At 47.3% G+C, this 24,168-nt stretch overlaps 1 protein-coding gene across 3 annotated transcripts in view; it reads right to left on the minus strand.

The window, feature by feature from the left end:
* LOC129707502 (DEP domain-containing mTOR-interacting protein-like) overlaps window positions 1-23,299 on the minus strand; it is a 42,870-nt gene extending 19,571 nt beyond the window's left edge. Inside the window, exons 1-6 of one of the 3 annotated variants that reach the window (XM_055652592.1) lie at window positions 23,061-23,295; window positions 14,560-14,738; window positions 7,478-7,601; window positions 3,994-4,172; window positions 1,892-2,074; window positions 481-621 (exon numbers count right to left, since the gene is read on the minus strand). In XM_055652592.1, coding sequence (XP_055508567.1) covers window positions 481-621; window positions 1,892-2,074; window positions 3,994-4,172; window positions 7,478-7,601; window positions 14,560-14,738; window positions 23,061-23,146 — 892 coding nt within the window. In that variant the 5' untranslated portion in view covers window positions 23,147-23,295. Of the gene's footprint in view, window positions 1-480; window positions 622-1,891; window positions 2,075-3,993; window positions 4,173-7,477; window positions 7,602-14,559; window positions 14,739-23,060 lie in introns of all 3 variants that reach the window. The other 2 variants (XM_055652594.1, XM_055652593.1) reach the window with 2 other exon arrangements.
* Between the last annotated feature and the right edge of the window lie 869 nt (window positions 23,300-24,168).

Raw genomic sequence — 24,168 nt, forward strand, 5'->3', positions numbered from 1 at the left:
ATTTTATGAGGAGTTACGATGAGGGATTACGTGCCCTCCGCTCCCACCCTCATTATATAGATCAAATTCGGACTAATGTCTCGTTGGTCTTCACTATCTTTACTTCAACTAGTGTCTATCTGTGATTCCACACCGCTGCTTGGAAGTATGCCGCGCCTGCGCGCTGGGTGGGTTCTTCACGTAATCCCTCATCGTAACTCCTCATAAAATACAGATCAAACTTCGTACTGGTAAGTACTCGTTTAATCTTACTATTATATGTCTCCATTGGTGAAAATAGTGCACGTGGCGGTCGCTGGCCGGCGCGGACTCGGTGGGCCAAAACGCCTGTTTCTAAGCTGTGTCTCTGAACTAAACCGAAACAATGAATGGAAAAGCGCAGTCTGAATTTAGCAATCATGCATGCTCGGCTTGTCCCTGGTCTACTGATTATTAATTAAATTAAATGTACACACATTACTGAATGTTGCTTGCTCCAACCTGATTTCGGGTTGCACTCCACTGAAGGCTCACAGGCCAGGCTTGGGCCTGCATTGTAAAAGGCGGTGGTTCCCGTGACAACAGGGGTTAGGCTGCTTCGACGCACAGCTGATACCACCTTGATCTCCTTGTTGGTTTGCACTGGAAATCCAAACAACAAGCGAGTTAGGCCCTCATCACACCAGCCCATCCATTATCACAAAGCTAACTGCATCGGCGGCACGGTGGCACAGCGGTAGAGCTGCTGCCTTTACAGCGCCAGAGACCCCGGTTCGATCCCGACTACGGGTGCTGTCTGTACAAAGTTTGCATGTTCTTCCCTTGACCTGCGTGGGTTTTCTCCAGTTTCCTCCCACGTTCTAGAGACGGGCAAGTTTGTAGGTTAAGTGTCCTCTGTAAATTGTCCCTAGAGTGTCAATATAACCAGTGTTATAACTAGGGTGATCGATGGTCGGCATGGACTCGGTGGGCCGATGGGCCTATTTCCATGCTGTATCTCTAAATTAAACTAAATTAAAAATGCTGAGCGTTCACATTTGATTGATTAAACAAGTTATATATTATACCAAAGTAGAAACAGATGCCCAATTGATGTACATTTCAGTTAAGTTTAGTTTAGTTTAGCAATACAACACAGAGACAGGCACTTTTGGCCCACACAGTCAGTGCCGACCAGCGATCCCATTACACAAACACTACCCTACACACTACGGACAATCTGCAGTAGCCATTTGACCTACAAACCTGCATATCTTCGGAATGTTCAGTTTCAGTTCAGTTTAGTTTATTGTCACGTGTACCGAGGCACAGTGAAAAGCCTTTGTTGCGCGCTGACCAGTCAGCAGAAAGACAATACATGATTACAATCGAGCCATTCACAGTGTTTAGACACATGATAAGGGAATAACATTTAGTGCAAGGTAAAGCCAGTAAAGTCTGGTCAAGGATCGTCTGAGGCAAGAATGGAACTCACTATCAAAACATCAAGGGGACGGGGGGGGCACATTTTTTTGGCGGGGCCACCCGCGCATGTGCACACTCACACACACGCACGCGCGCGCGAGGCTTCGGAGGCTCAATCCAGCGCTAAAAGCGGAGATTTTAAAATCGGGGTCACAAAAACTTGGGGGGGGGGGGAGATGTCGCCCACCTACAAAACATGGGGGGGACGGGTCCCCTCTGGCCCCCCCAGGTTTTCCGCCCCTGGTCTGAGGGTCATCAAAGAGGTGGATAGTAGTTCAGCGCGGCTCCCTGGTTGTGGTAGGACGATTGGCCGAGGGTCACCAATGAGGAAGATGTGGGAGGAAACCTGGGGCACCCGGAGAAAAAACCCCACGCGGTCGCGGGTGAACGTGCAAACTCCGCACAGACACACGTTACACGAGTGTGCGTTAGTCGAACTCTGGTGCACCTGAGAGGAAGCTGGAGCCGTCCTGCTCCGGGTTGAGTTTGCGCAGGCAGAAGGGACTGTCGTTGGACTCCTGCACCGTCCACGAGTCTTCGTTGAGGAGCTCGGTCACGCGGCGTCTGCGGCGGAAGTTGATGCGGAAGTGGTAGAGCAAGTTGCTGTCGAAAAAGTGGTGGCGGTTTGAGACTGCAGAGCAAACAAACCACGCTCTTAATGGAGGCCTACTCGTCATTACAGACTCTTCCAATTCCCTCGTAATATCAGCACGCAACAACTATTCACACAGTGTTTAAGAAGGAACTGCAGATGCTGGAAAATCGAAGGTAGACAAAAATGCTGGAGAAACTCAGCGGGTGCAGCAGCATCTATGGAGCGAAGGAAATAGGCAACTTTTCGGGCCGAAACCCTTTGGGTTTCGACCCGAAACGTTGCCTATTTCCTTTGGGTTTCGGCCCGAAACGTTGCCTATTTCCTTCGCTCCATAGATGCTGCTGCATCCGCTGAGTTTCTCCAGCATTTTTGTGTACCAACTATTAACACAGATCTCCCTTTAGTTTAGTTTAGATAAACACAAAATACTGGAGTGACTCAACTCAGCGGGACAGGCAGCATCTCTGGAGAGAAGGAATGGGCGACGTTTCGGGTTAAGACCAGTTTAGAGATACAGCGCGGAAACAGGCCACCGAGTCTGCACCGACCAGCCATCCCCCGCACATTAACACTGTCCTACACCCACTAGGGACAATATTTAAATTTACACCAAGCCAATTAACCTACAAACCTGTACGTCTTTGGAGTGTGGGAGGAAACCGAAGATCTCGGAGAAAACCCACGCGGGTCACGGGGAGAACGTACAAACTCCGTACCGACGAGCACCCGTGGTCAGGATCGAACCCGGGTCTCCGACGCTGCAAGGCAGCAATTCTATCGCTGCGCCACCGTGCCGCCCCTCCCCCAAGGCCCTATTGCAATCCACCCAGTGGAAATGTTATTGTCGGAAACAAGGAACTGCAGATGCTGGTTTGCAAAGAAAAAGCGCAAAGTGCTGGATTAACCCAGCAAGCCAGGAACAATCTCTGGAGAACATGGAGAGGTGACGTTCCGGGTCGGGACCCTCCTTCAGACTGATTGTGAGGGGAGGGGGAGGGGGAAGGGGGAGGGGGAGGGGGAGGGGGAGGGGGAGGGGGGAGGAGGGAGGAGATCGTTAGGAAGAAAGGACAGACAGAATTAAAGAAGAGTGAGGATAAGTGAACAACTCCTAATACTTAGTGAACAAGGAGAGAGGGGTGTTTGATAGGTAGATGGTTGAACAAAGACCCAGAGATGACACAGAACGTGTGTGAGAAAAGGATTGAAGAGACGGGAATTGTGAAGCCAGAGGAAGGAATGTGGGTGGAGGGGGCGGGGGGGGGGGGGGGGGGGGGGGGGAGAGAGTGGGGAGAGAGTGGGGCGAGTCTAGGTTGGGCACAGGGGAGAGGGTGGGGAATATTCCTACAGGTTTCCCTTCCTGTTTAGGATTAGATTGATAACTATTGTCACCTGTACCGAGATACAGAGAAAAGCTTTGCTTGTGGATTTGGCCTGGAGCATGCATCAGATAGGGCGGTCACGGTGGCGCAGCGGTAGAGTTGCTGCCTCACAGCGAATGCAGCGCCGGAGACCCGGGTTCGATCCCGACCACAGGTGCTGTCTGTACGGAGTTTGCACGTTCTCCTGGGTTTTCTCCGAGATCTTCGGTTTCCTCCCACGCTCCAAAGACATACAGCTTTGTAAGTTAATTGGCTTGGTGTAAATGTAAAAATTGTCCCTAGTGGGTGTAAGATAGTGTCAATGTGCGGGGATCGCTGGTCGATGCTGACCCGGTGGGCCGAAGGGCCTGTTCCCGTGCTGTATCTCTAAACTAAACTAAAATAAAATCATGCATCATTACAACCAAACCCAACTCAGGTGCAACAGGTCGATCGAAGGGGGAGTTATAAATTGTGATGATCAAACACAATGGACTCTTGTCTCTTGAAATATAAAGGCAACATACGCAAATGCATGACCTCATATTTAATAGATTAGAAATAATATTGAGACAACAATTATCACGAGGTTCTCACCATGTTGAATAATTCCGTGTTCAAGTTCCCTTCGGCATAACTCCACAGCTTCTTTTCTTGAGGAAGCTTCACCTTCCTTCATCAGCCAGTCGATCATATCGCAGCCAGAGACACTGCGGTGATACTTCACGCCATTTTCCTCTTGCAATTTCATGATGGTGTTCTCGGAGTTAATGAGCCTGCCAACAGTAGGAACAAGAGTGCAGAGATGTACAGATCCCAAAACGGTCACGTCACTGCGGCCGGGACCTTGCTCCTTCTCCCCGTGACTGCGCGCGTCTCATCCCCATCCTTGCAGGTCAATTGGCCTCTGTAAATCGCCCCTAGTGTGGCATGAGTGGATGAGAAAGTGGGATGACATAGGACTAGTGTGATGGTCGATTATAGTTGTAGAGGTACAGCGTGGAAACAGGCCCTTTGGCCTACCGAGACCGCACCGAGCCGCCATCACCTGTACGCTAGTTATATCTTACACACTAGGGACGATTTACAGAAGCCAATTAACCTACAAACCTGCAGGTCTTTGGAAAGTGGGAGGAAACCGGAGCGCCCGGAGAAAACCCACGCGGTCACAAGGAGAATGTGCAAACTCCATACAGTCAGCTCCCATAGTCAGAATTGAACCCAGGTCTCTTGCGCTGTAAGGCAGCAACTCTACCACTGCGCCGCCACTAATAGGGTGATTTCACGAAAGGTCACTGGAGCGTAGATCCGCACACACGAAATAAATAAATTCACAACGCATTGATAGTTTACGATTATTTAAATGGTAAATGGAGCTTCAGAAGCGTTTTCATTTTGCATGTTAAACCCCACCTGAGAACCATGGGCGATTCTGCAATTTTACTGAGGGATTTTTTACTTTTAAAACTTTTCATACAATAAATGAATAAAGATAAAAAAAGTCAATAATGCCTTACTTTTGATGAAATGCAGCGAGCAAACGCGATAATTCCCAATATTTTGGATCTTTAAATCTCCACGGCAAACGTCCGCTGGTCATTTCCGCTGGATTTGCACCTTCAGCTCCCTCTTGAATTTACCTTAGTTTCTATCTTTTTTTTGGACTGTAAATTTAGGTAGCTGTGCCTCACGGTCACCCCGACTGGCACAGTAAATTGCAGCTCAAAAACTGGCCATTTTCGATGTTTTTAACGGGTGTGAAAGTGCGTGTTTTCCCATTCACTAACATGTACCGGATGTACAGCATGTACTCCACTTCAGATTTTCGGTCACGTGGGTGCGGATCTACGCTCCAGTGACCTTTCGTGAAATCACTCTATACCAGGTGATTGATATTGTCAGTGTGGACTCGGTGGGCTGAAGGCCCTGTTTCCACGTTGATTCTCTGAACTAAACTAGTACTAGGAATGTCCAGAACATTTTCTAAAATAAGCATCAACATTGGATCCAAACCAGTACATTAAATACCTACTTCTTAGACTCCCTGGCCTTTTGGCTCATACTCAAGCCTTACCTTGAAGCACCATGCTCAAAACAAGTTCAGCAACTTCCACGGTAGTGTTTGCCAATAGAAATCTCTATGTCAGTCTGAGCCAGCTCTCGTGTCTCTGCATTGCAGAAATATTGCATGTGGAACATGGGCCAGAATTTCCAGGCAGCAGTGAATTGCCCAATCTTGCGATTGACTTTGTCACTGAATATCCCTGGAGCGATTGATTCATGCAAGCTAGTGCAAGTTCACCAGGCACAATGCAGGGCAGCGCTGTAGGTAAACTACAGGCAGTCGCTCTCTGGGATGTTTCTGGGCTGTAGAACTGTATGGATAAAATACAGTGCAGAATGAGTGTGCCTGGATGCTTGATGGTTGGCATGGTCTTGGTGGAATTAATTGCCACAGAAGGCTGTGGAGGCCAAGTCAGTGGATAATTTTAAGGCAGAGATAGATACAGTAGACTCTTGATTGGTACGGGTGCCAGGGGTTGTGGGGAGAAGGCAGGAGAATGGGGTTATGAGGGAAAGATAGATCAGCCATGATTAAATGGCAGAATAGAGTCGATGGGCCGAATGGCCTAATTCTGCTCCTATCGCTTATGATGGTCCGAGGAAAATAATCCAAGTTTGTCCAAACACTCTCTTATAGCGAATAGCCGCTAATCCAGGCAGCATGCTGGTCAACTGCCTTTGCACCCTTTCCAAAGTTTCCCGATCCTTCCTGATAGATGTATATAAAATTATGAGAGGCATAGATGGGGTAGATAGTCAAAACCTTTTTCCCTGGTTGGAAATGTCAACTACCAGAGGGCATAGCTTCAAGGTGAGAGGGGCAAAGTTTAAGGGACATCTACAGGGAACGGTTTTTAAAATATCGAGTATGATTGAGTGCCTGGAATGAACTATCGGAGGTTGAGGTTGAGGCAGAGACGATGGTGGCATTTAGGTGACATTTGGAGAGGCGCATGGACATGGAGGGATGGGGATTAAGTGCAGTTAAGAGCACTGTAGATCTTGGCATCATTTAAGGCAAAGACATTGTGATCCAAAGGACCTGTTCTTGTGTTAGACAATAGACAACAGGTGCGGGAGTAGGCCATTCGGCCCTTCAAGACAGGAGTAGGCCATTCGGCCCTTCAGGCCCTTCAAGCCAGTGTTGTACTATCTTCTTTCGTGCTCAAGTTACTGGTTAATTTGACTCCACTTGCCTCCAACTCAAAGTTTTGGGAACGATCAACTTAATTTAAATTGAAAACGTTAATAATTTTAGTGTAAAAGTTAATACTTTTAGTATAAAATACAGAGGATTCTGAATAAAAGAATTTAGTTTACTTTAGTGATAGGGATACAGCACAGAAACAGGCCCTTCGGCCCACTGAGAACACACTGACCAGCGATCCCCGCACACTAAAGGCCCTGTCCCACTATACGAGTTTACCCAAGAGCTCTCCCGAGTTTAAAAAAAAATCTAACTCGTGGTAAGTACGTAGAATGTACGTAGCGGGTACGTCGGAGCTCGGGGAAGTCTCTTAGCGGCTCGTAACGCTAACGGCAGGTACTTGGGAAACGCGGTAAGCTCGTGAAGTTTTTTTCAACATGTGAAAAATGTCCACGAGAGCCCCGAGTACCGACGAGTGGCTGTTACCGTAATTCTCCGAGTTCGAATCAGGGGAAACTCGGGAGAACTCTTGAATTACCTTGTACAGTGGGACTGGCCCTTAACACTATCCTACACACTCACGCAAGGGACAATTTTGTTTTTACATTTATACCAAGCCAATTAACCTACAAACCTCCACGTCTTTGGAGCGTGGGAGGAAACCGAAGATCTCAACGAAAACCCACGCAGGTCACAGGGAGAAAGTAAAAATTCTGTACAGACAGCACCCATACTCAGGATCGAACCCGGGTCTCTCGTGCTGTAAGGCGGAAACTCTACCTCTGCGCCACCGTGCTGCCAATGAAGGGTGATGAAGGCCCTTCAAACTCAGATTTGAGTCTATAGCTGAAGATTTTATGGGGAACTCACTTTTCATACAAGCTTTGACCTCTCATGAACACCTTCACTTCCTTACTTAAGGGAAATGTTCCATCGTCTTTTCGGAATCTGTAGAGAAGTTTGGCATCCTTGAATTCTGAATGTCCATCGCAAACTGCAAAGAGAACATATTTTTTTCATTGCTTAGTATTATTGCAGAAATGTGGTTATTGGTTAGTTTAGTTTATTGTCACGTGTACCGAGGTACAGTGTAAAGCTTTTGTTGCGTGCTATCTGGGGGGGGAGAAGAAGAACAAATCAGGGCCGGCAACAGATGACCTCAGGAAGGGTGGAGCCCACAATGGTCCATTGTTGGCTGGGGAAGGTACACTAACAAGAGGGATACAAAGATGTGAACAGTGGAACTGGTAGGACGACTGGGGTGGTGGAGGGGGGAGAGAAGGGAGGAGGGGGAAACATAGAAGCATAGAAAATAGATGCAGGAGTAAGTCATTCGCCCTTTCGAACCAGCACTGCCATTCAATATGATCATGGCTGATCATCCAAAATCAGTACCACGTTCCTGCTTTCTCTCCATAACCCTTGATTCCATTGAATTGGCCTCCACTGCCTTCTGTGGCAGAGAATTCCACAGATCCACAACACTCTGGGACAAAAGGTTTCCCTCATCTCAGTCCTAAATAGCCTACCGCTTATTCTTAAACCGTGACCTCTGGTTTTGGACTCCCCCAACATGGGGAACATTTTTCCCGCATCTAGTCTGTCCAATCCTTTCAGAATTTCCAATGTTTTGACAAGATTTTCCTCTCACATTCTAAATTCCAGTGAATGTATCAGCCCAGTCGATCCATTCTTTCGTCGTCTGAAATGCAGTCGTTACTTGAAGCCTTTGCTTCCAAGTTTTCAACCTGCCCTTGCATTGTGCAAAGCTATGTAGGAAACATCTAATTGTAAAAACACCACACCCCCAATGCCCTTGCTCTCCTCCCGAGTCCACTCCAATTGTCACGTGTCCCATTAACCTACATACAAGGTGACATTGAATTACACTTCATTAATAATTACAAACATTGTAAATAGTAAGTACTTCTGAAGTCACGCGGTGAATGACATCGATGTTTTGTACCACAGACTTCAGTCATTTCTGCTTAGTGATTTTAATTCAGGACAAAATGTCACAATTCTATAAATGCTCCCACAAACAATGGAGAGAGAGATATTAAACATGGAATTTGATTTGTTACTCTGCATAACACAATACAGGAACGTACTGTTTTCATTGATCGGTAATGATAGATGTGACAACATATTTTCAGTGCAAGAGTTGGCAAGGTCTTAACACAGATTCTACAGCGTTAAAAACTAAGTAAGTTGCAAGTGAAAGGTACAGATTTCTCTTGAGAAAATGGGTAATTGAACTGCGGTTTCTGCCAAGTCAAGTCAAGTCAAGTTTATTTGTCACATACACATACGAGATGTGCAGTGAAATGAAAGTGGCAATGCTCGCGGACTTTTGTGCACACAGACAAACAACCTATAAACACAATCATAACACACATATACCTTTACATGTAATGGACCATTAGTTTAACAAAGAACTGCAGATGCTGGAAAAATCGAATATAGATAAAAACGCTGGAGAACAAGTAACAAGTAACAAGTAGCCTTTATTGTCATGAAACTCAGCAGGTGAGGCAGTATCTATGGAGCAAAGGAAACAGGACCATTAGTTTAGTTTAGTTTTGTTTATTATTGGAACGTGTGCAGAGGGACAGTGAAAAGTTTTTGTTTCCGTGCTACCCAGTCAAAAACAAAAGACTAAAGGGCCTGTCCCACTTGGGCGATTTTTTAGGCGACTACAGGCTGTCTCCACATGGTCGCCAGGATGTCGCCTGTATGGGCGTGAGTAGTCTCTTCAGTCGCTCAAAGAATCGTAGCATTTTTCAGGATTTTGAAATGTTTTAAACTTTTCGGCGACTGTTGGCTTGTCGTAGCTTGTCTTCTCCTGTTCTCGTAGGTTGTCGCTGGGATGGCGTAGGTTGTCGCCGGTGCTGACTTCGGTGAATTTCATTGTCGTGCCGGCTGGCCAGCTGAGGAGTTTTGGCCCGGGTACCGCAAAGTCCTGCACCCCGTCCAACTCATGAACCGATGATCGGCCATGAGAAGGAGGGGTGGTGGTGGTGTTGGCGGTAAGCGAAGGTCCGAAGGTCGGACAGCTGGCCGGGCTGCCAACCAACGGGGCCACGGGCGAGGTGCTGCTGCTGCACTCCATGGGCTGCACTACGTCGGGACGGGTGAGGCAGGGCCGGACGCGGCACTTCAACCCGACAGTCCCCTCCACCCAAGTAGTAGCAGTCAAAGGCCGGTCCCGTTTGGGACAAACCAATTTAGCCCAATATAAGGGGTGTCCCAGCTAATACGGGACAATTGGCAACCCTACCCATCAAAGCCGGTCCCTCTTGCCCAGGTTTGGCCCAGATCCCTCTACATCTTTCCGAACCATGTATGTGTCCAAATGTCTTTTAAATGTTGCTATAGTATCTGCCACAACTACCTCCTTCGGCAGGTCATTCCATCTGCCCACCGCTCTCCGAGTGAAGACACAGAAATGCTAAGGCAAGTTTGCAAACAAGGGTTGAGGAGATCACTGGGCCAGTGTTCTTTGAGAGAGAAACATCAAAGAGGATATTTACTCAAGGAAGCACCCTGGCTGTTGCAGTGAGGGTCAGATCCTCAAACATCCCTGTAGATGGAACGAGCTGCCGGCGGAGGTAGATGGGGCAGGTACTATCGCAACATTTAAGAAACATTTGGACAGGTAAATGGATAGGACAGGGTTAGAGGGATATGGGCCAAACGCAGGCAGGTGGGACTACAGTAGATGGGACATGCTGGCCAGTGTGGGCAGGTTGGGCCGAAGGGCCTGTTTCCACGCTGGATCACTCTATGACCTGAGTTGCTAGGGATGTAATGCTGTGGCTCTATAAGGCGCTGGTCAGGCCACATTTGGAGTATTGTGAACAAATTTGGGTAGGTGGTGGGACTAGTGTAGATGGGACACGTTGGTCGGTGTGATCACAGTGAACTTCACAAACAGGTTTCATCTACTTGGCATCCAAGATCTGTAGTGGACTTGCCCCAACCCTCGTCATCACCCAGAGTTGAACAATAGGTCAAATCAATTTTCCCCGCTCCTGAATTCCGGGGAATGTTAATGATGCTTCCTCAGCCACCACCAGCAGCACCAGGTGACTTGGTTTATAAAGACCTGCATAATGTGTGCAGTCCAACTCTCTGTTTAGCTGAAACATCAAATTAATCAGACGACAGTGCAGGAGATTAGCCGAGACATCGGTAGAGCCCCAAAGGATTCCTTAACGTTATGAAGTAAGCTCCCTTCAAAAGCTTTTGTTAAGTGGACACCCTTATTAATATTTTACTTTGTGAACTAATCATAATCGTCTGGAATTTCCGCTTGCGTCAGTTTCAAGAAGTGTTTTCTCTCTTTCCCCCTCAAGTTTCCACTCAGTCATCGGATGATTTCCAACCATTAAAATCCAGGGCAACGTTTAATAAAAATAAAATCTTCACAAGGATTTCCTTACAAGTGACAGGACACTTCAGCCTAATTAACATGGGCGGCACGGTGGCGCAGCGGTAGAGGTGTTGCCTTACAGGGCCAGGGACCCGGGTTCAATCCGTACTCCGGGCGCTGTCTGTACATCGTTTGTACGTTCTCCACGTGACCTGCGTGGGTTTTCTCCGGGATCTCCGGTTTCCTCCCACACTCCAAAGACGTACAGGCTTGTAGGTTAATTGGCTTGGTATAAATGTAGAAATTGCCCCAAGTGTGTGTAGGGTAGTGTTAACGTGCGGGGATCGCTGGTCGGCTAAACTAAAAGTTTCATTTAGAGATACAACGCGGAGACACCGAGTCCACGCCGACCAGCGATCCCCGCGCACTAGGCCCGTCCCACTTAGGAGACCTAAACAGGAAACTCTGGTGACCTTGCCCGCCACCCAAGGTTTCCATGAGGTCACCGGAGGTTTTGGTCACTCTCCCTAATGGTCGAAAGTGGTTTCCGCGTGGTCGAGGCTTCATCGAAGTCGCTGCTATTTTTTCATCATGACTAAAACCGGCCTCGACTAAAAATAGGTTGCCGTTTTAAAAATCTATCATTTTTTAGTCGCAGGTCTAGTCGAAGCCGGTTTTCTTCATAGTCGAGGAAGGTTTTCAACATATGCGTGGGAGGTGGTAGGAGGTTGCAGGTCACCTCGACCTTGATTTTTTTTGGGTGATCGTGCGGGCAAGGTCACCAGAGTTTGCCGTTCAGGTCTCCTAAGTGGGACAGGGGCTTAATAACAAACTGGGGACAATTTACAATTTTACCAAGCCAATTAGCCACAAACCTGGGAGGAAACTGGTGATCCCAGAGAAAACTCACACAGGTCATGGGGACAATGTACAAACTCCGTACAGACAGCACCCGCAGTCAGGATCGAACTCGGGTCTGTGGCGCTGTAAGGGAGCAACTATAACATAGAAACATAGAAAATAGGTGCAGGAGTAGGCCATTCGGCCCTTCGAGCCTGCACCGCCATTCAATATGATCATGGCTGATCATCTAACTCAGTATCCTGTACCTGCCTTCTCTCCATATCCCCTGATCCCTTTAGCCACAAGGTCCACATCTAACTTCCTCTTAAATATAGCCAATGAATTGGCCTCAACTACCTTCTGTGGCAGAGAATTCCACAGATTCACCACTCTCTGTGTGAAAAAAAAAATTCTCATCTCGGTCCTAAAAGACTTCCCCCTTATCCTTAAACTGTGACCCCTTGTTCTGGACTTCCCCAACATCGGGTGCAATCTTCCTGCATCTAGCCTGTCCAACCCCTTAAGAATTTTGTAAGTTTCTATAAGATCCCCCCTCAAAACTTAGCTTTCATTTTTAATGAATGGCTGTCGTTTATTTGCTCTTACATCTTGGAAGAGGGAAGCACTGTGTCAGATGAGGAGCAGCCTTTCATGAGTGTGCTTGCTGCCCCTCTCCTCATCATTCCCCTCCATATAATATGTGCAGTTATATACTGCATCAGAATTAAATGAGGCTGTTAGTTAAGCACAATGCTGTAATTCACTAAAGTGAATAATAAAGTGCTGCCAATATTTTCGCATAAAATCAGAGACTGCAGTCCAATCCCTGCTAGTTACTGTATAGTTTTAACTAGCTGAAGCCAAAGTTATTGAGGTAAAGTATTGAAAATGCATTCAAGAAAGATAACAACATGTCTATTAATGTCCTCGCAGCTGAAAGAGTCGTTTTAAGCTTCTCCTGGGGTTTGTAAATGAGTATTGTAAACTTTAGACTTCAGAGATACAGCACAGAAACAGAACCTTTCGCCCAACGAGTCAGTGCCAACCAGCAATATTACCCCGTGCACTAACACTTTACACTTGAACTAAAACCAATTTACACTTTTTACCAAAGCCAATTAACCTACAAACCTGAACGTATTCGGAGTGTGGGAGGAAACCAGAGCACCTGGAGAAAACCCGCGCAGTCACAGGGAGAACGTACAAACTCCGCACCGACATCACGCATAGTCAGGATTGAACCTGTGTCTCTGGCAACTTTACTGTTGTGCCACTGTGCTACCCTTATAGAACCTCGAACAGCACTACATACGAACAAGATCTTCGGCCCACAATGTCTGTGCCAAACATAATAATAATAATAATAATAATACATTTTATGTATGGGCGCCTTTCAAGAGTCTCAAGGACACCTTACAAAAATTTAGCAAGTAGAGGAAAAACATGTAAGCGGAATGAAATAAATAGTAGAGACATGACTAGTACACAAAGTAAAGACAGAATTCAATTCAAACATGATGTCAAGACCATCTCTTATCTACCTGAACATAATGGAGGAGGCCCAGGACAGAAAGGTCAGATTGGGAATGGGAGGGGGAATAATAGCCCTGTCCCACAGTGCGAGTTCATTCCAAGAGCTCTCCCGAGTTTTAAAAAAATCAAACTCGTGGTAAGCACGGAGAATGAACGTAGCAGGTATGTCGGAGCTCGGGGACGTCTCTTAGCGCTAACGGCAGGTACTCGGGAAGACTCGCCAACGGCAGGTAAGCACGGGAAGATTCGTGAAGATTTTTCAACATGATGAAAAATGTCCACGAGAGCCCAGAGTACCGACGAGTGGCCATTACCGTAAATCTCCGAGTTCCAATCAGGGCAAACTCGGGAGAACTCTTGGAATGAACTCGTACCGTGGGACAGGGGTTTTAAAGTGCTGAGGAACCATTCCCTGTATAACCATCTGCCTATCCAAAAGTATCGTAAATGCCACAATCGTATCTGCCTTCACCACCACCACCACAAGTAGACCAACTCCAGCCTCCCGCAGCCCTCTGTGTAAAAGAAGCCTTCCTGAACCCCTAATGGATTAATAAAGAAGTTCTTAATATCTTTCATTTTATACCAAAGACTCAGTGTCATGCAAAGCAGGAGCGAATATTCGACATACAAGGCCCCATAGCAGAATTGTCCACGTGGCAGGGCTGGAAACTGTAAGTATCCTGAGCTAATTCTGCTACCACCATCATCTATTGCAACAAGTGATGGCTCCCACTGATTGCCGCCGGAAGATTGCGTCCTGTTCAGGACGAACGATGACAGCGATGTCAACATTTGTAACATGGAAGATGGACATGAAAGAAGAAGAAAACACAATGACATTCAGCCCAAATCACTCATCTTTCATTCGGCTTGTTGGTCTTAAGAACACCGCCAATAAGGGAACTAATCTTCCCATCAGAACTGCCCCCTCCACCGACACCTTTAAGTCAAGATTAAAATATTACCTATACTCCCAAGCCTTTCCTGACGTCCACTGAGCGAGGGCTATATGTATATATGTATGTAGTTTGTTTGTTTATACTATTCTTATAACAAATGTGAAGCACTTTGGCCAACGAGAGTTGTTTTTTTAAATGTTCTATATAAATAAATGTGACTGACGATGACTAATCTTTCCTCGTTATCGTATTAGGCCCATTTGGTGTGGCAGAGCAAATGGACTTGGACGGTAACATACCATGATGAATGATGTTATGATCCATTAACTTCTGCATTAGTTTAATGGCTGTTCCTCTGTCCGGTGCTTCTTTATGGTCTATCAACCAGTCCATCACCTCTTTTGCAACAAAACAGTTCGGGTATGTTCGTAGATTGTAGCGGCGGTCTTTGATCAACTTTCCGTCATGTAGGCGAAGCCTGAATAATACAACAAAGCCACATTATGAATTACCAGTAAATTAATATTTTCTACGCATCTAATATTGTTGAAGATCCATTGTCCAAGCCCACAGTTAAATGGGATCCCACTACTAGCCACAACCTCCCATCTCCACCCCTTTCTGCTTTCTGCAGAGACCGTTCCCTCTGTAACTCCCTGGTCAACTTGGCCCTTCCCACCCAAACCCCAGATACTTTCCCCCTGCAACCGCAGGAGATGCAACACCTGCCCCTTCACCTCCCCCCTCGACTCCATCCCAGGATTCCGACAGTCTTTCCAGGTGAGGCAGAGGTTCACCTGCACCTCCTCCAACCTCAGCTGCTGTATCTGCTGTTCCAGGTGTCAACTTCTCTACATCGGCGAGACCAAGCGCAGGCTCGGCGATCGTTTCGCTGAACACCTCCGCTCAGTCCGTCATTACCTACCTGATCTCCCGGTTGCTCAGCACTTTAACTCCCCGTCCCATTCCCAATCTGACCTTTCTGTCCTGGGCCTCCTCCACTGTCAGAGTGAGGCCCAGCACAAATTGGAGGAACAGCACCTCATATTTCGCTTGGATAGTTTAACACCCCAGCGGTATGAACATTGACTTCCCTAACTTCAAGTAGCCCTTGCTTTCCCTCTCTCTCCACCCCCTCCCCCTTCCCAGTTCTCCCACCAGTCTTACTGACTCCGACAACATTCTATCTCTGTCCCGCCCACTCCCATGATATCAGTCTGAAGAAGGATCTCGGCCCGAAACGTCACCCATTCCTTCTCTCGAGAGATGCTGCCTGTCCCGCTGAGTTACTCCAGCATGTTGTGTCTACCTTCTCTGTATGCTTTCAATATTTTTGTGTTTATTGTCAATACTATGATGCGATACACAGAAAACCGTGCAAAGTTTTCTCGAGTAGCTTTCCTGGAAAGATTTGTATAAACAGGGTCATTTTAGGATAAATATTTTAATAGAACACAAGGATCTTGCACAGAACACACAGTGCTGGAGTAACTCAGCAGGTCAGGGAGCATCTCTGAGAATGTGGATTGGCAGCGTTTCGGGTCAGGACCCTTCTTCAGACTGAAAATGGGTCCCAAGCACAAAACATTGTCCATCCATGTTCTCCGGAGCTGCTGCCCGTTCCACTGAGTTACTCCAGCCTTTAGTGTAGGATAGTGCTAGTGTACGGGGTGATTGCCTGTCAGAATGGGCAATAGACAATAGACAATAGGTGCAGGATTAGGCCATTTGGCCCTACGAGCCAGCACCGCTTGGTGGAACAAAGGACCTGTTTCCATGCTATATCTCTAAAGTCTAAAGTATGGGGTGATCATTGGTAGGAGCGTAGTCGACGGGCCGAAGAGCCTGTTTCTGCACTGCATCTATAACATCTACAATGTGTATGAAGGTGGGCCACAGCAAAAACAATTTTTTTTTTTTAAATAGTTGAAAACAGATATATGAAAAATGAGAAAATCACATAGGAAAGTTGGAGAAAAATGAAGACATAATTAAAATGGCAAACAGCTGATTGTATAAAGAATATCAAAGGCAAGCACGAAGGTAGACACAAAATGCTGGAGTAACTCAGCCGGTGAGGCAGCATCTATGGAGAGAAGGAATTGGCGACATTTTGCCAATTCCTTCTCTCCGTAGATGCTGCCTCACCCGCTGAGTTACTCCAGCATTTTGTGTCTACCTTCGATTTTACCAGCATCCACAGTTAGACAATAGACAGTAGAAAATAGGCACAGGAGGAGGCCATTCGGCCCTTTAAGCCAGCACCGCCATTCAATGTGATTATAGCTGATCATCCACAATCAGTACCCCGTTCCTGCCTTATCCCCATATCCCCTGACTCCGCTATCTTTGAGAGCTCTATCGAACTCTCTATTGAAAGCATCCAGAGAACCAGCCTCCACCGCCTTCTGAGGCAGAGAATTCCACAGACTCACAACTCACTGTGTGAATAAGTTTTTCCTCATCCCCGTTCTAAATGGCTTGTCCCTTATTCTTAAACTGTGGCCCCTGGTTCTGGACTCCTAGTGTACGGGGTGATCGCTGGTCGGCAGGGGCTTGGTGGGCCGAAGGGCCTGTTTCCACTCTGTATCTCTAAAGTCAAACATGTGAGAGGTCAAGTGGTACAAATATACCGATCCTTAAAAATAGATCGACTTCCATGGAAAGAGGCCCATATTTTACACTGTTTATTTTAAGGGCAGTACGTAAATAAGGAGTTAAAAATAATTCATGCAGAACTATGTGTGGCACTCATCTGAACGCACAAACCCGTGAAGGTTAACACTAGCAATGTACAGTTGGGACAAATAACTATTTATCCAGGACTAGGTCAATGAAAATCTAATAAAATGATCGAAATGGTGAAATCGGAAAAGGGGCAATTAGTGAAAGATTATTTCCACAGCGCTGCATCAGTAACAATGAATCAAGGATTAGTACTGGAAGCATGAAGGGGTTGCAACGAGGAATGCTTCCACCCGCCAAGGCTGATTAAACCACTGAACGCATTCGACACGAGTAGCTATTAAAGCCAAATTATATTGGCATTAAAGGGAATCCCAATAAATATTAGAACGTGTAAGGGTAAAAGTAGGAATATAGAATTCAAGTAGATGAACAAGGGAGGCACGGTGGCGCAGAGGTAGAGTTGCTGCCTTACAGCGGCAGAGACCCGGGTTCGATCCTGACTACGGGTGCTGTCTGTACGGAGTTTGTACGTTCTCCCCGTGATCTGCGTGGGTTTTCTACGGGATCTCTGATATCCTCCCACACTCCAAACACGTGCAGGTTTGTAGGTTAATTGGATTGGTATAATTGTAAAAATTGGCCCTAGTGTGTGTAGGGTAGAAACATAGAAAACATAGAAAATAGGTGCAGGAGTAGAGGCCATTCGGCCCTTCGAGCCTGCACCGTCATTCAATATGATCATGGCTGATCATCCAAGTCAGTATCCTGTACCTGCCTTGTCTCCATACCCCCTGATCCCTATAGCCACAAGGGCCACATCTAACTCCCTCTTAAATATAGCCAATGAACTGGCCTCAACTACCTTCTGTGGCAGAGAATTCCAGAGATTCACCACTCTCTGTGTGAAAAATTGTGCAAGGCTGGGGTTTCGGAGGGTGGGGTTGCCGAGTTATTGGGGTAAATTGGTTTGTCCCGTACGGGACCGCCCTTGCCCCGTATTTGACCGCTACTACTCGGGTCGAGGGGGACTGTCGGGTGGGAACGCCGCGTCCGGCCCCGCCTCACCCGTCCCGACGTAGTGCAGCCCATGGAGTGCAGCAGCAGCGCCTCGCCCGTGGCCCCGTTGGTCGGCAGCCCGGCCAACTGTCCGACCTTCGGACCTTCGCTTACCGCCGACACCACCACCGATGGTCGATCGTCGGTTCACGAGTTGGACGGGGTGACGGACTTTGCGCGCAACATCGCGCGGCCCGGGCCAAACTCCTCAGCTGGCCCACTAGCTGGGCTTTGTGTGCAGTCCAGCACCCAGGCCAGCTCATCATTCACCCGAGTCGGCCGTGGCTGGGTGAATAATGAGTTCGGAATTCCGTTGGGAATTCGGTTGGGAATTCGTCCTTTATTTTGACCTTTTGTCCCTTATTTGGGAGTGGGAAAGTTGGCGACCCTATTCGGCGGGATGGCCAGTACGGACTCAGTGGGTCGAAGGGCCTGTTTCCAAGCTGTATCTCTAAACTAGACTGAACAAAACAAATGTTGTGTATAACGCTGAAACTTGCATCATTTTACAGATGGTCTATGTCTACATATTTAGCTTTCCATGCACGGAGCTTTAAATAAACTAACAGGGCAACGCGGTTCCCTGCTTTTAAATGTCAAGGAAAATTCCTCTCTCTGTTGCCATACCTACATCAGTTATAACTCTTGCGTATTAGTCTGTCCAGATTTCCCTCCATTGACTCCATTTACAGATCACGCTGTCACAGAACAGCAGATAAAGTAACCAAAGACTTGTCCCACCCCTGGCCATTCCTTCCTCTCCCCGCTCCCGACCGGCAAAAGGGACAGAAGCTTGAACGCGCGCACCACCAGACTCAGGGACAGCTTCATCCTCTCCGAGATCAGGCTTCTGAATGGTCCTTCCATAAGCTGGGGTTACTGTCCGATTCACCTCTGTCCTATTACAGACATTGGACTTTGTCTATAGAACGTGGGGTGGGACATTGCAACCTTCGTGTGGTCCGCCCTGCTTTGACGAATACAATCAACCTGGCGTGCACAATCAAATAAGATCAAATAGTACAAGTTGTCCTACAACTTTAGGCTGTGCACGCCGTACACAAGATGATGTCGCTAGGATCGCTAGAATTTAGAAGATTGAGGGGGGGATCTTATAGAAACGTACAAAATTCTTAAGGGGTTGGACAGGCTAGATGCAGGAAGATTGTTCCCGATGTTGGGGAAGTCCAGAACAAAGGGTCACAGCTTAAGGATAAGGGGGAAGTCTTTCAGGACCGAGATGAGAAAAACATTTTTCACACAGAGAGTGGTGAATCTCTGGAATTCTCTGCCATAGAAGGTAGTTGAGGCCAGTTCATTGGCTATATTTAAGAGGGAGTTAGATGTGGCCCTTGTGGCTAAAGGGATCAGGGGGTATGGAGAGAAGGCAGGTACAGGATACCGAGTTGGATGATTGAATGGCGGTGCAGGCTCGAAGGGCCGAATGGCCTACTCCTGCACCTATTTTCTATGTTTCTATGTCATCTCTGGAACTGATGCGCTACAATGCTGAGAACTATATTCTGCACTCTGTACCTTCACTTTTGTCTACCAATTGTCCTTAAGTTTGACTTGGTTGCATTTATGTATGGCATCCCAAAGACTGACACAAATGCTGGAGTAACTCAACGGGTCAGACAGCATCTCTGGAGAAAAAGGATGGGTGATATCTCGCGTCAGTCTGAAGAAGGGTCACGACCCGAAACGCCACCCATCCGTTTTCTCCACAGGTGCTGCCTGACCCGTTGTTACTCCAGCACTTTGTGTCCGTCTTTGGTTTAAACCAGCATCTGCAGTTCTTTGTTTCTACCTATCCACAAAATGGTTAATTGGCCTCAGTGTGTAGGGATTGGAGAAAGGGAGATAGCACAGAACTAGCGTGAGCAGGTGGATGAGGTTCGGCCTGGACTCAATGGGCCGAATGGCCTGTTTCCAGGCTGTATCTTACATTCAATCAATCAATAAATTTCACGTCTTCCTAAACCCCATGCATTAATCAAATCTCTGTCAGTGTGTGGACCTGTTTGTTCAGTACAATGACACGGGGAGGCTTTTTGTTTCAACCTGCTGTGTCAACAATGAAAAGTAAACTTCCTGCAGATCTGGACATCAGTATTGGACTCCCACTTCTCCTCCTGGCTACCACCTTTTGGTAGCTGAATGCAGTCATTATTATAAACAAGGCGTCTTTTTCCAAACATAATGTATAAAATTTAGTTTAAAGATACAGCAGGGAAACAGGCCCTTTGGCCATCCACACTAGTTTTATGATATCCCATCTTCTGCCTACACACTTGCACCTTGTGCCTGGGTAATGGTCAACTATCATGTTCTTCTCGTCTGAATGGTTTCAACCTATTTCATCAACTGTTTCCATGTTGTCTTTGCCCAACACATCAATCTGCACCCAGTTCTGCCTTGAAAACCATAGATTTGACTAGAACGGGTGTTGGAGGTTATGGGGAGAAGGCAGGAGAATGGGGTTAGGGTGGGAGAGACAGATCAGCCATGATGGGCCGAATAGCCTAATCCTGCTCCCATCACATGATCTTATAGTGAGATCAGTAAACATGTACTGCATGCAGTAAAATGGGTTGGAGACATGATGGACTGAATGATATAATTCTACTCCTGTCACTTATGATCTTATCATGATCATACGAGTTCCTACACTCTCTCAGAGTCTTGTGCCCAGAGTAGGGGAATCGGGAACCAGAGGACATATCTTTAAGGTGAGGGGGGGGGGGAAGATTTAATAGGAACCTGAGGGGAAATGTTTTCACAAAAAGGGCGGTGGGTGCATGGAACAAGCTGCTGTGGAGGTAGTTGAGGCAGGGACTATCGCAACTTTTAAGAAACATTTAAATAGGTGCATGGATAGGACAGGTTTAGAGGGACATGGGCCAAACGTAGACAGGTGGGACTAGAGTAGATGGGACATGTTGGCTGGTGTGGGCAAGTTGGACCGAAGGGCCTGTTTCCACGCTGTATCACCCTATGATCACCCTCTGAGCGCAGGTATATGGGACTAGAGGAGAATATGTATTCGGCACGGACTAGAAGGGTCGAGATGGCCTGTTTCCGTGCTGTAATTGTTATATGGTTATATGGTTATTAGTTGTTAGGGATGTAATGCTGAGGCTCTATAAGGCACTGGTCAGGCCACATTTGGAGTACTGTGAACAAATTTGGGCCCTGTATCTGAGGAAGGATGTGTAGGATCTGGAGAGGGTCCAGAGGAGGTTTACAAGAATGATTCCAAGATTGAGTGGGTTAGCATATGATAACGTTCGACAGCACTGGGCCTCTACATGCTGGAGTTTAGAAGGTTGAGGGGGGAACTCATTGAAACTTACATAATGAAAGGCATAGATAGAGTGGATGTAGAGAGGATGTTTCCACTGGTGGGAGAGTCTAGGACCAGAGGTCACAGCCTCAGAATTAAAAGGCGCTCTTTTAGAAAGGAGGTGAGGAGGAACTTCTTTAGTCAGAGGGTAGTTAATCTGTGGAACTCATTGCTACAGAGGGCTGTGGAGGCCAAGTCAGTGGATATTTTTAAGGCAGAGATAGACAAATTCCTGATTAGAACGGGTATCAAGGGTTTGGGGAGAAGGCAGGAAAATGGGATTAGGAGGCAGAGATCAGCCATGATTGAATGGTGGAGTAGACTCGATGGGCCGAATGGCCTAATTCTGCTCCTGTAGCTTGTGAACGTGGAGCGTCGCCGACCCAAGTCTGACATTGGCTGCCTTCTCTCCCCACAGATGCTGACTGACTCCCCCACTGGCTGAGATCGCTATGGGGTGACTGAATAGACTCGGCTTGTACTCGCTAGAATTTAGAAGATTGAGGGGGGGGGATCTTATAGAAACTTACAAAATTCTTAAGGGGTTGGACAGGCTAGATGCAGGAAGACTGTTCCCGATGTTGGGGAAGTCCTGAACAAGGGGTCACAGTTTAAGGATAGGGGGGAAATCTTTTAGGACCGAGATGAGAATTTTTTTTTTTCCCCACACAGAGAGTGGTGAATCTGTGGAATTCTCTGCCACAGAAAGTAGTTGAGGCCGGTTCATTGGCTATATTTAAGAGGGAGTTAGATGTGGCCCTTGTGGCTAAAGGGATCGGGGGTATGGAGAGAAGGCAGGGACAGGATACCGAGTTGGATGATCAGCCATGATCATATTGAATGGTGGTGCAGGCTCGAAGGGCCGAATGGCCTCTACTCCTGCACCTATTTTCTATGTTTCCAGATTCCAGTAATACGCAGTTTAACTTGTTATCCAGCTTTACACAACGCACTCTTTACTTTTTTGCATTAAACACCAAAGACGATTTCAGAAGAAGTGTCTCGACCAGTCGATCCGAAACGTCACCCATTCCTTCTCTCCAGAGATGCTGCCTGTCCCGCTGAGTTAGTTACTCCAGCACTTTGTGTCTCTATCTGCGGCGTTCCTGCACTGCAGTTCCTTCCTGTACTGAAATCGCCCTCAATGTACAAACTTAATTATGGGAGGTGCATCATTCCACCAGAGCAAAGATCCTATAGCAGAGCTCAGCTATAAGATCTTTGCACCAGAGTGCCCGATTTGTAAATAGTCGCAAACACAACCCTGATGAGGGAAGAGGCTCTTTCCCACTAGTTTTTTTTTTAATGCACTCGTTGTGGGATGTCCTGGCATCTCACAGCACGACAATAGACGTCCCAGCTGGCTTCAACTGTTCCCCCTTACCTTAATTGTGTCGGAAGGAACTGCACAGATGCCGGTTTACACTGAAGACAGGCGCAAAAATGCTGGAGTAACTCAGCGAGACAGGCAGCATCTATGGAGGTAGACAAAAGTGCTGGAGAAACTCAGCAGGTGCTAACGCACCCGCTGAGTTTCTCCAGCACTTTTGTCTACCTTCGATTTTCCAGCATCTGCAGTCCCTTCTTAAACACAGCATCTATGGAGAGAAGGAATGGGTGGTGTTTCGGGTCGAGTTCCCTTACTTCAGACTCCTGGATCAAAAGGAATTGGGTGCATTCTCCCACCCCCCAGTGTTGCCCACCCCCTACCTTAATTGTTCGCCGGTGATCAACACCTCGGCTTTGTAATGAATCTCGGTGGCTTTCTTCTTCACGCTGCTCTGAAGGCTGTCCATGATTTGTGGATCATACGAGCTTCCTTCAACTTCAACGCTGCTCTGAGCTCAGTGCTGGCGGCTGATGGTCACACGGAGAGTGAGAGTGAGTGAGAGAGCGAGAGAGGGCTTTCCGCGGTCAGTCTCACAGCCTCTGCAAGAACGATTGCTCAACCTCCACGCTTCCATGCCCGATATCTCCCCCCCCCCCCCTCCCCTTCCAACTGCTCCCATTCTGCCCTCTCTCGGTCTATCACACACACTGACACTGGACAATGTTTTCTTCTCCCCTCTGCAATCTGACGTTTAGATATTATTACCACATACACATACAAACATAGAAAATAGTTGCAGGGGGAGGCCATTCGGCCCTTCGAGCCAGCACCGCCATTCATTGTGAGCATGGCTGATCGTCCCCTATCCCCTATCCCCTATCATCATTGCTATCCTTAAGAGGGAGTTAGATGGCCCTTGTGGCTAAGGGGATCAGGGGGTATGGAGAGAAGGCAGGTACGGGATACTGAGTCTTATGATCAGCCATGATCATATTTCAATGGCGGTGCAGGCTCGAAGGGCCGAAACATAGCAAATTTCTATGTTTTCTAGGAGTAGGCTAACCCGTGCCTGCCTTCTCCCCATATCCCTCGACTCCACTAGCCCCTAAAGCTCTATCTAACTCTCTCTTAAATCCATCCAGTGACTTGTTTCAATGTTTCTATTTAAATGATATTTTCTTCCGCACCCCGATATGTTCTTAGTTTTCCCCCCATTCCTTCTCTCACCAACTCCCGCAGTCTTTGAGTGCATGACCAAGTCAAGTCAAAGGGCAGGAGACCCTGAACCATTATCTCCTGATTTAAGAACAGCTTCTTCCCATCAACTCTCAGGTCCATGAACCACTCCACCACAATCTACCTCCACACCGATCCTTTAGAGTTTGTAGATAACACTCGGAAACAGGCACATCAGGTCCGCTCTGACCAACAGTCACCGCATACACGATCACTATCCTACACACCCGGGACAATTCACAATTTTACCAA

This window comes from Leucoraja erinacea, chromosome 21 (genome assembly GCF_028641065.1).
Source record: "Leucoraja erinacea ecotype New England chromosome 21, Leri_hhj_1, whole genome shotgun sequence".
Lineage (NCBI taxonomy): Eukaryota > Metazoa > Chordata > Chondrichthyes > Rajiformes > Rajidae > Leucoraja > Leucoraja erinaceus.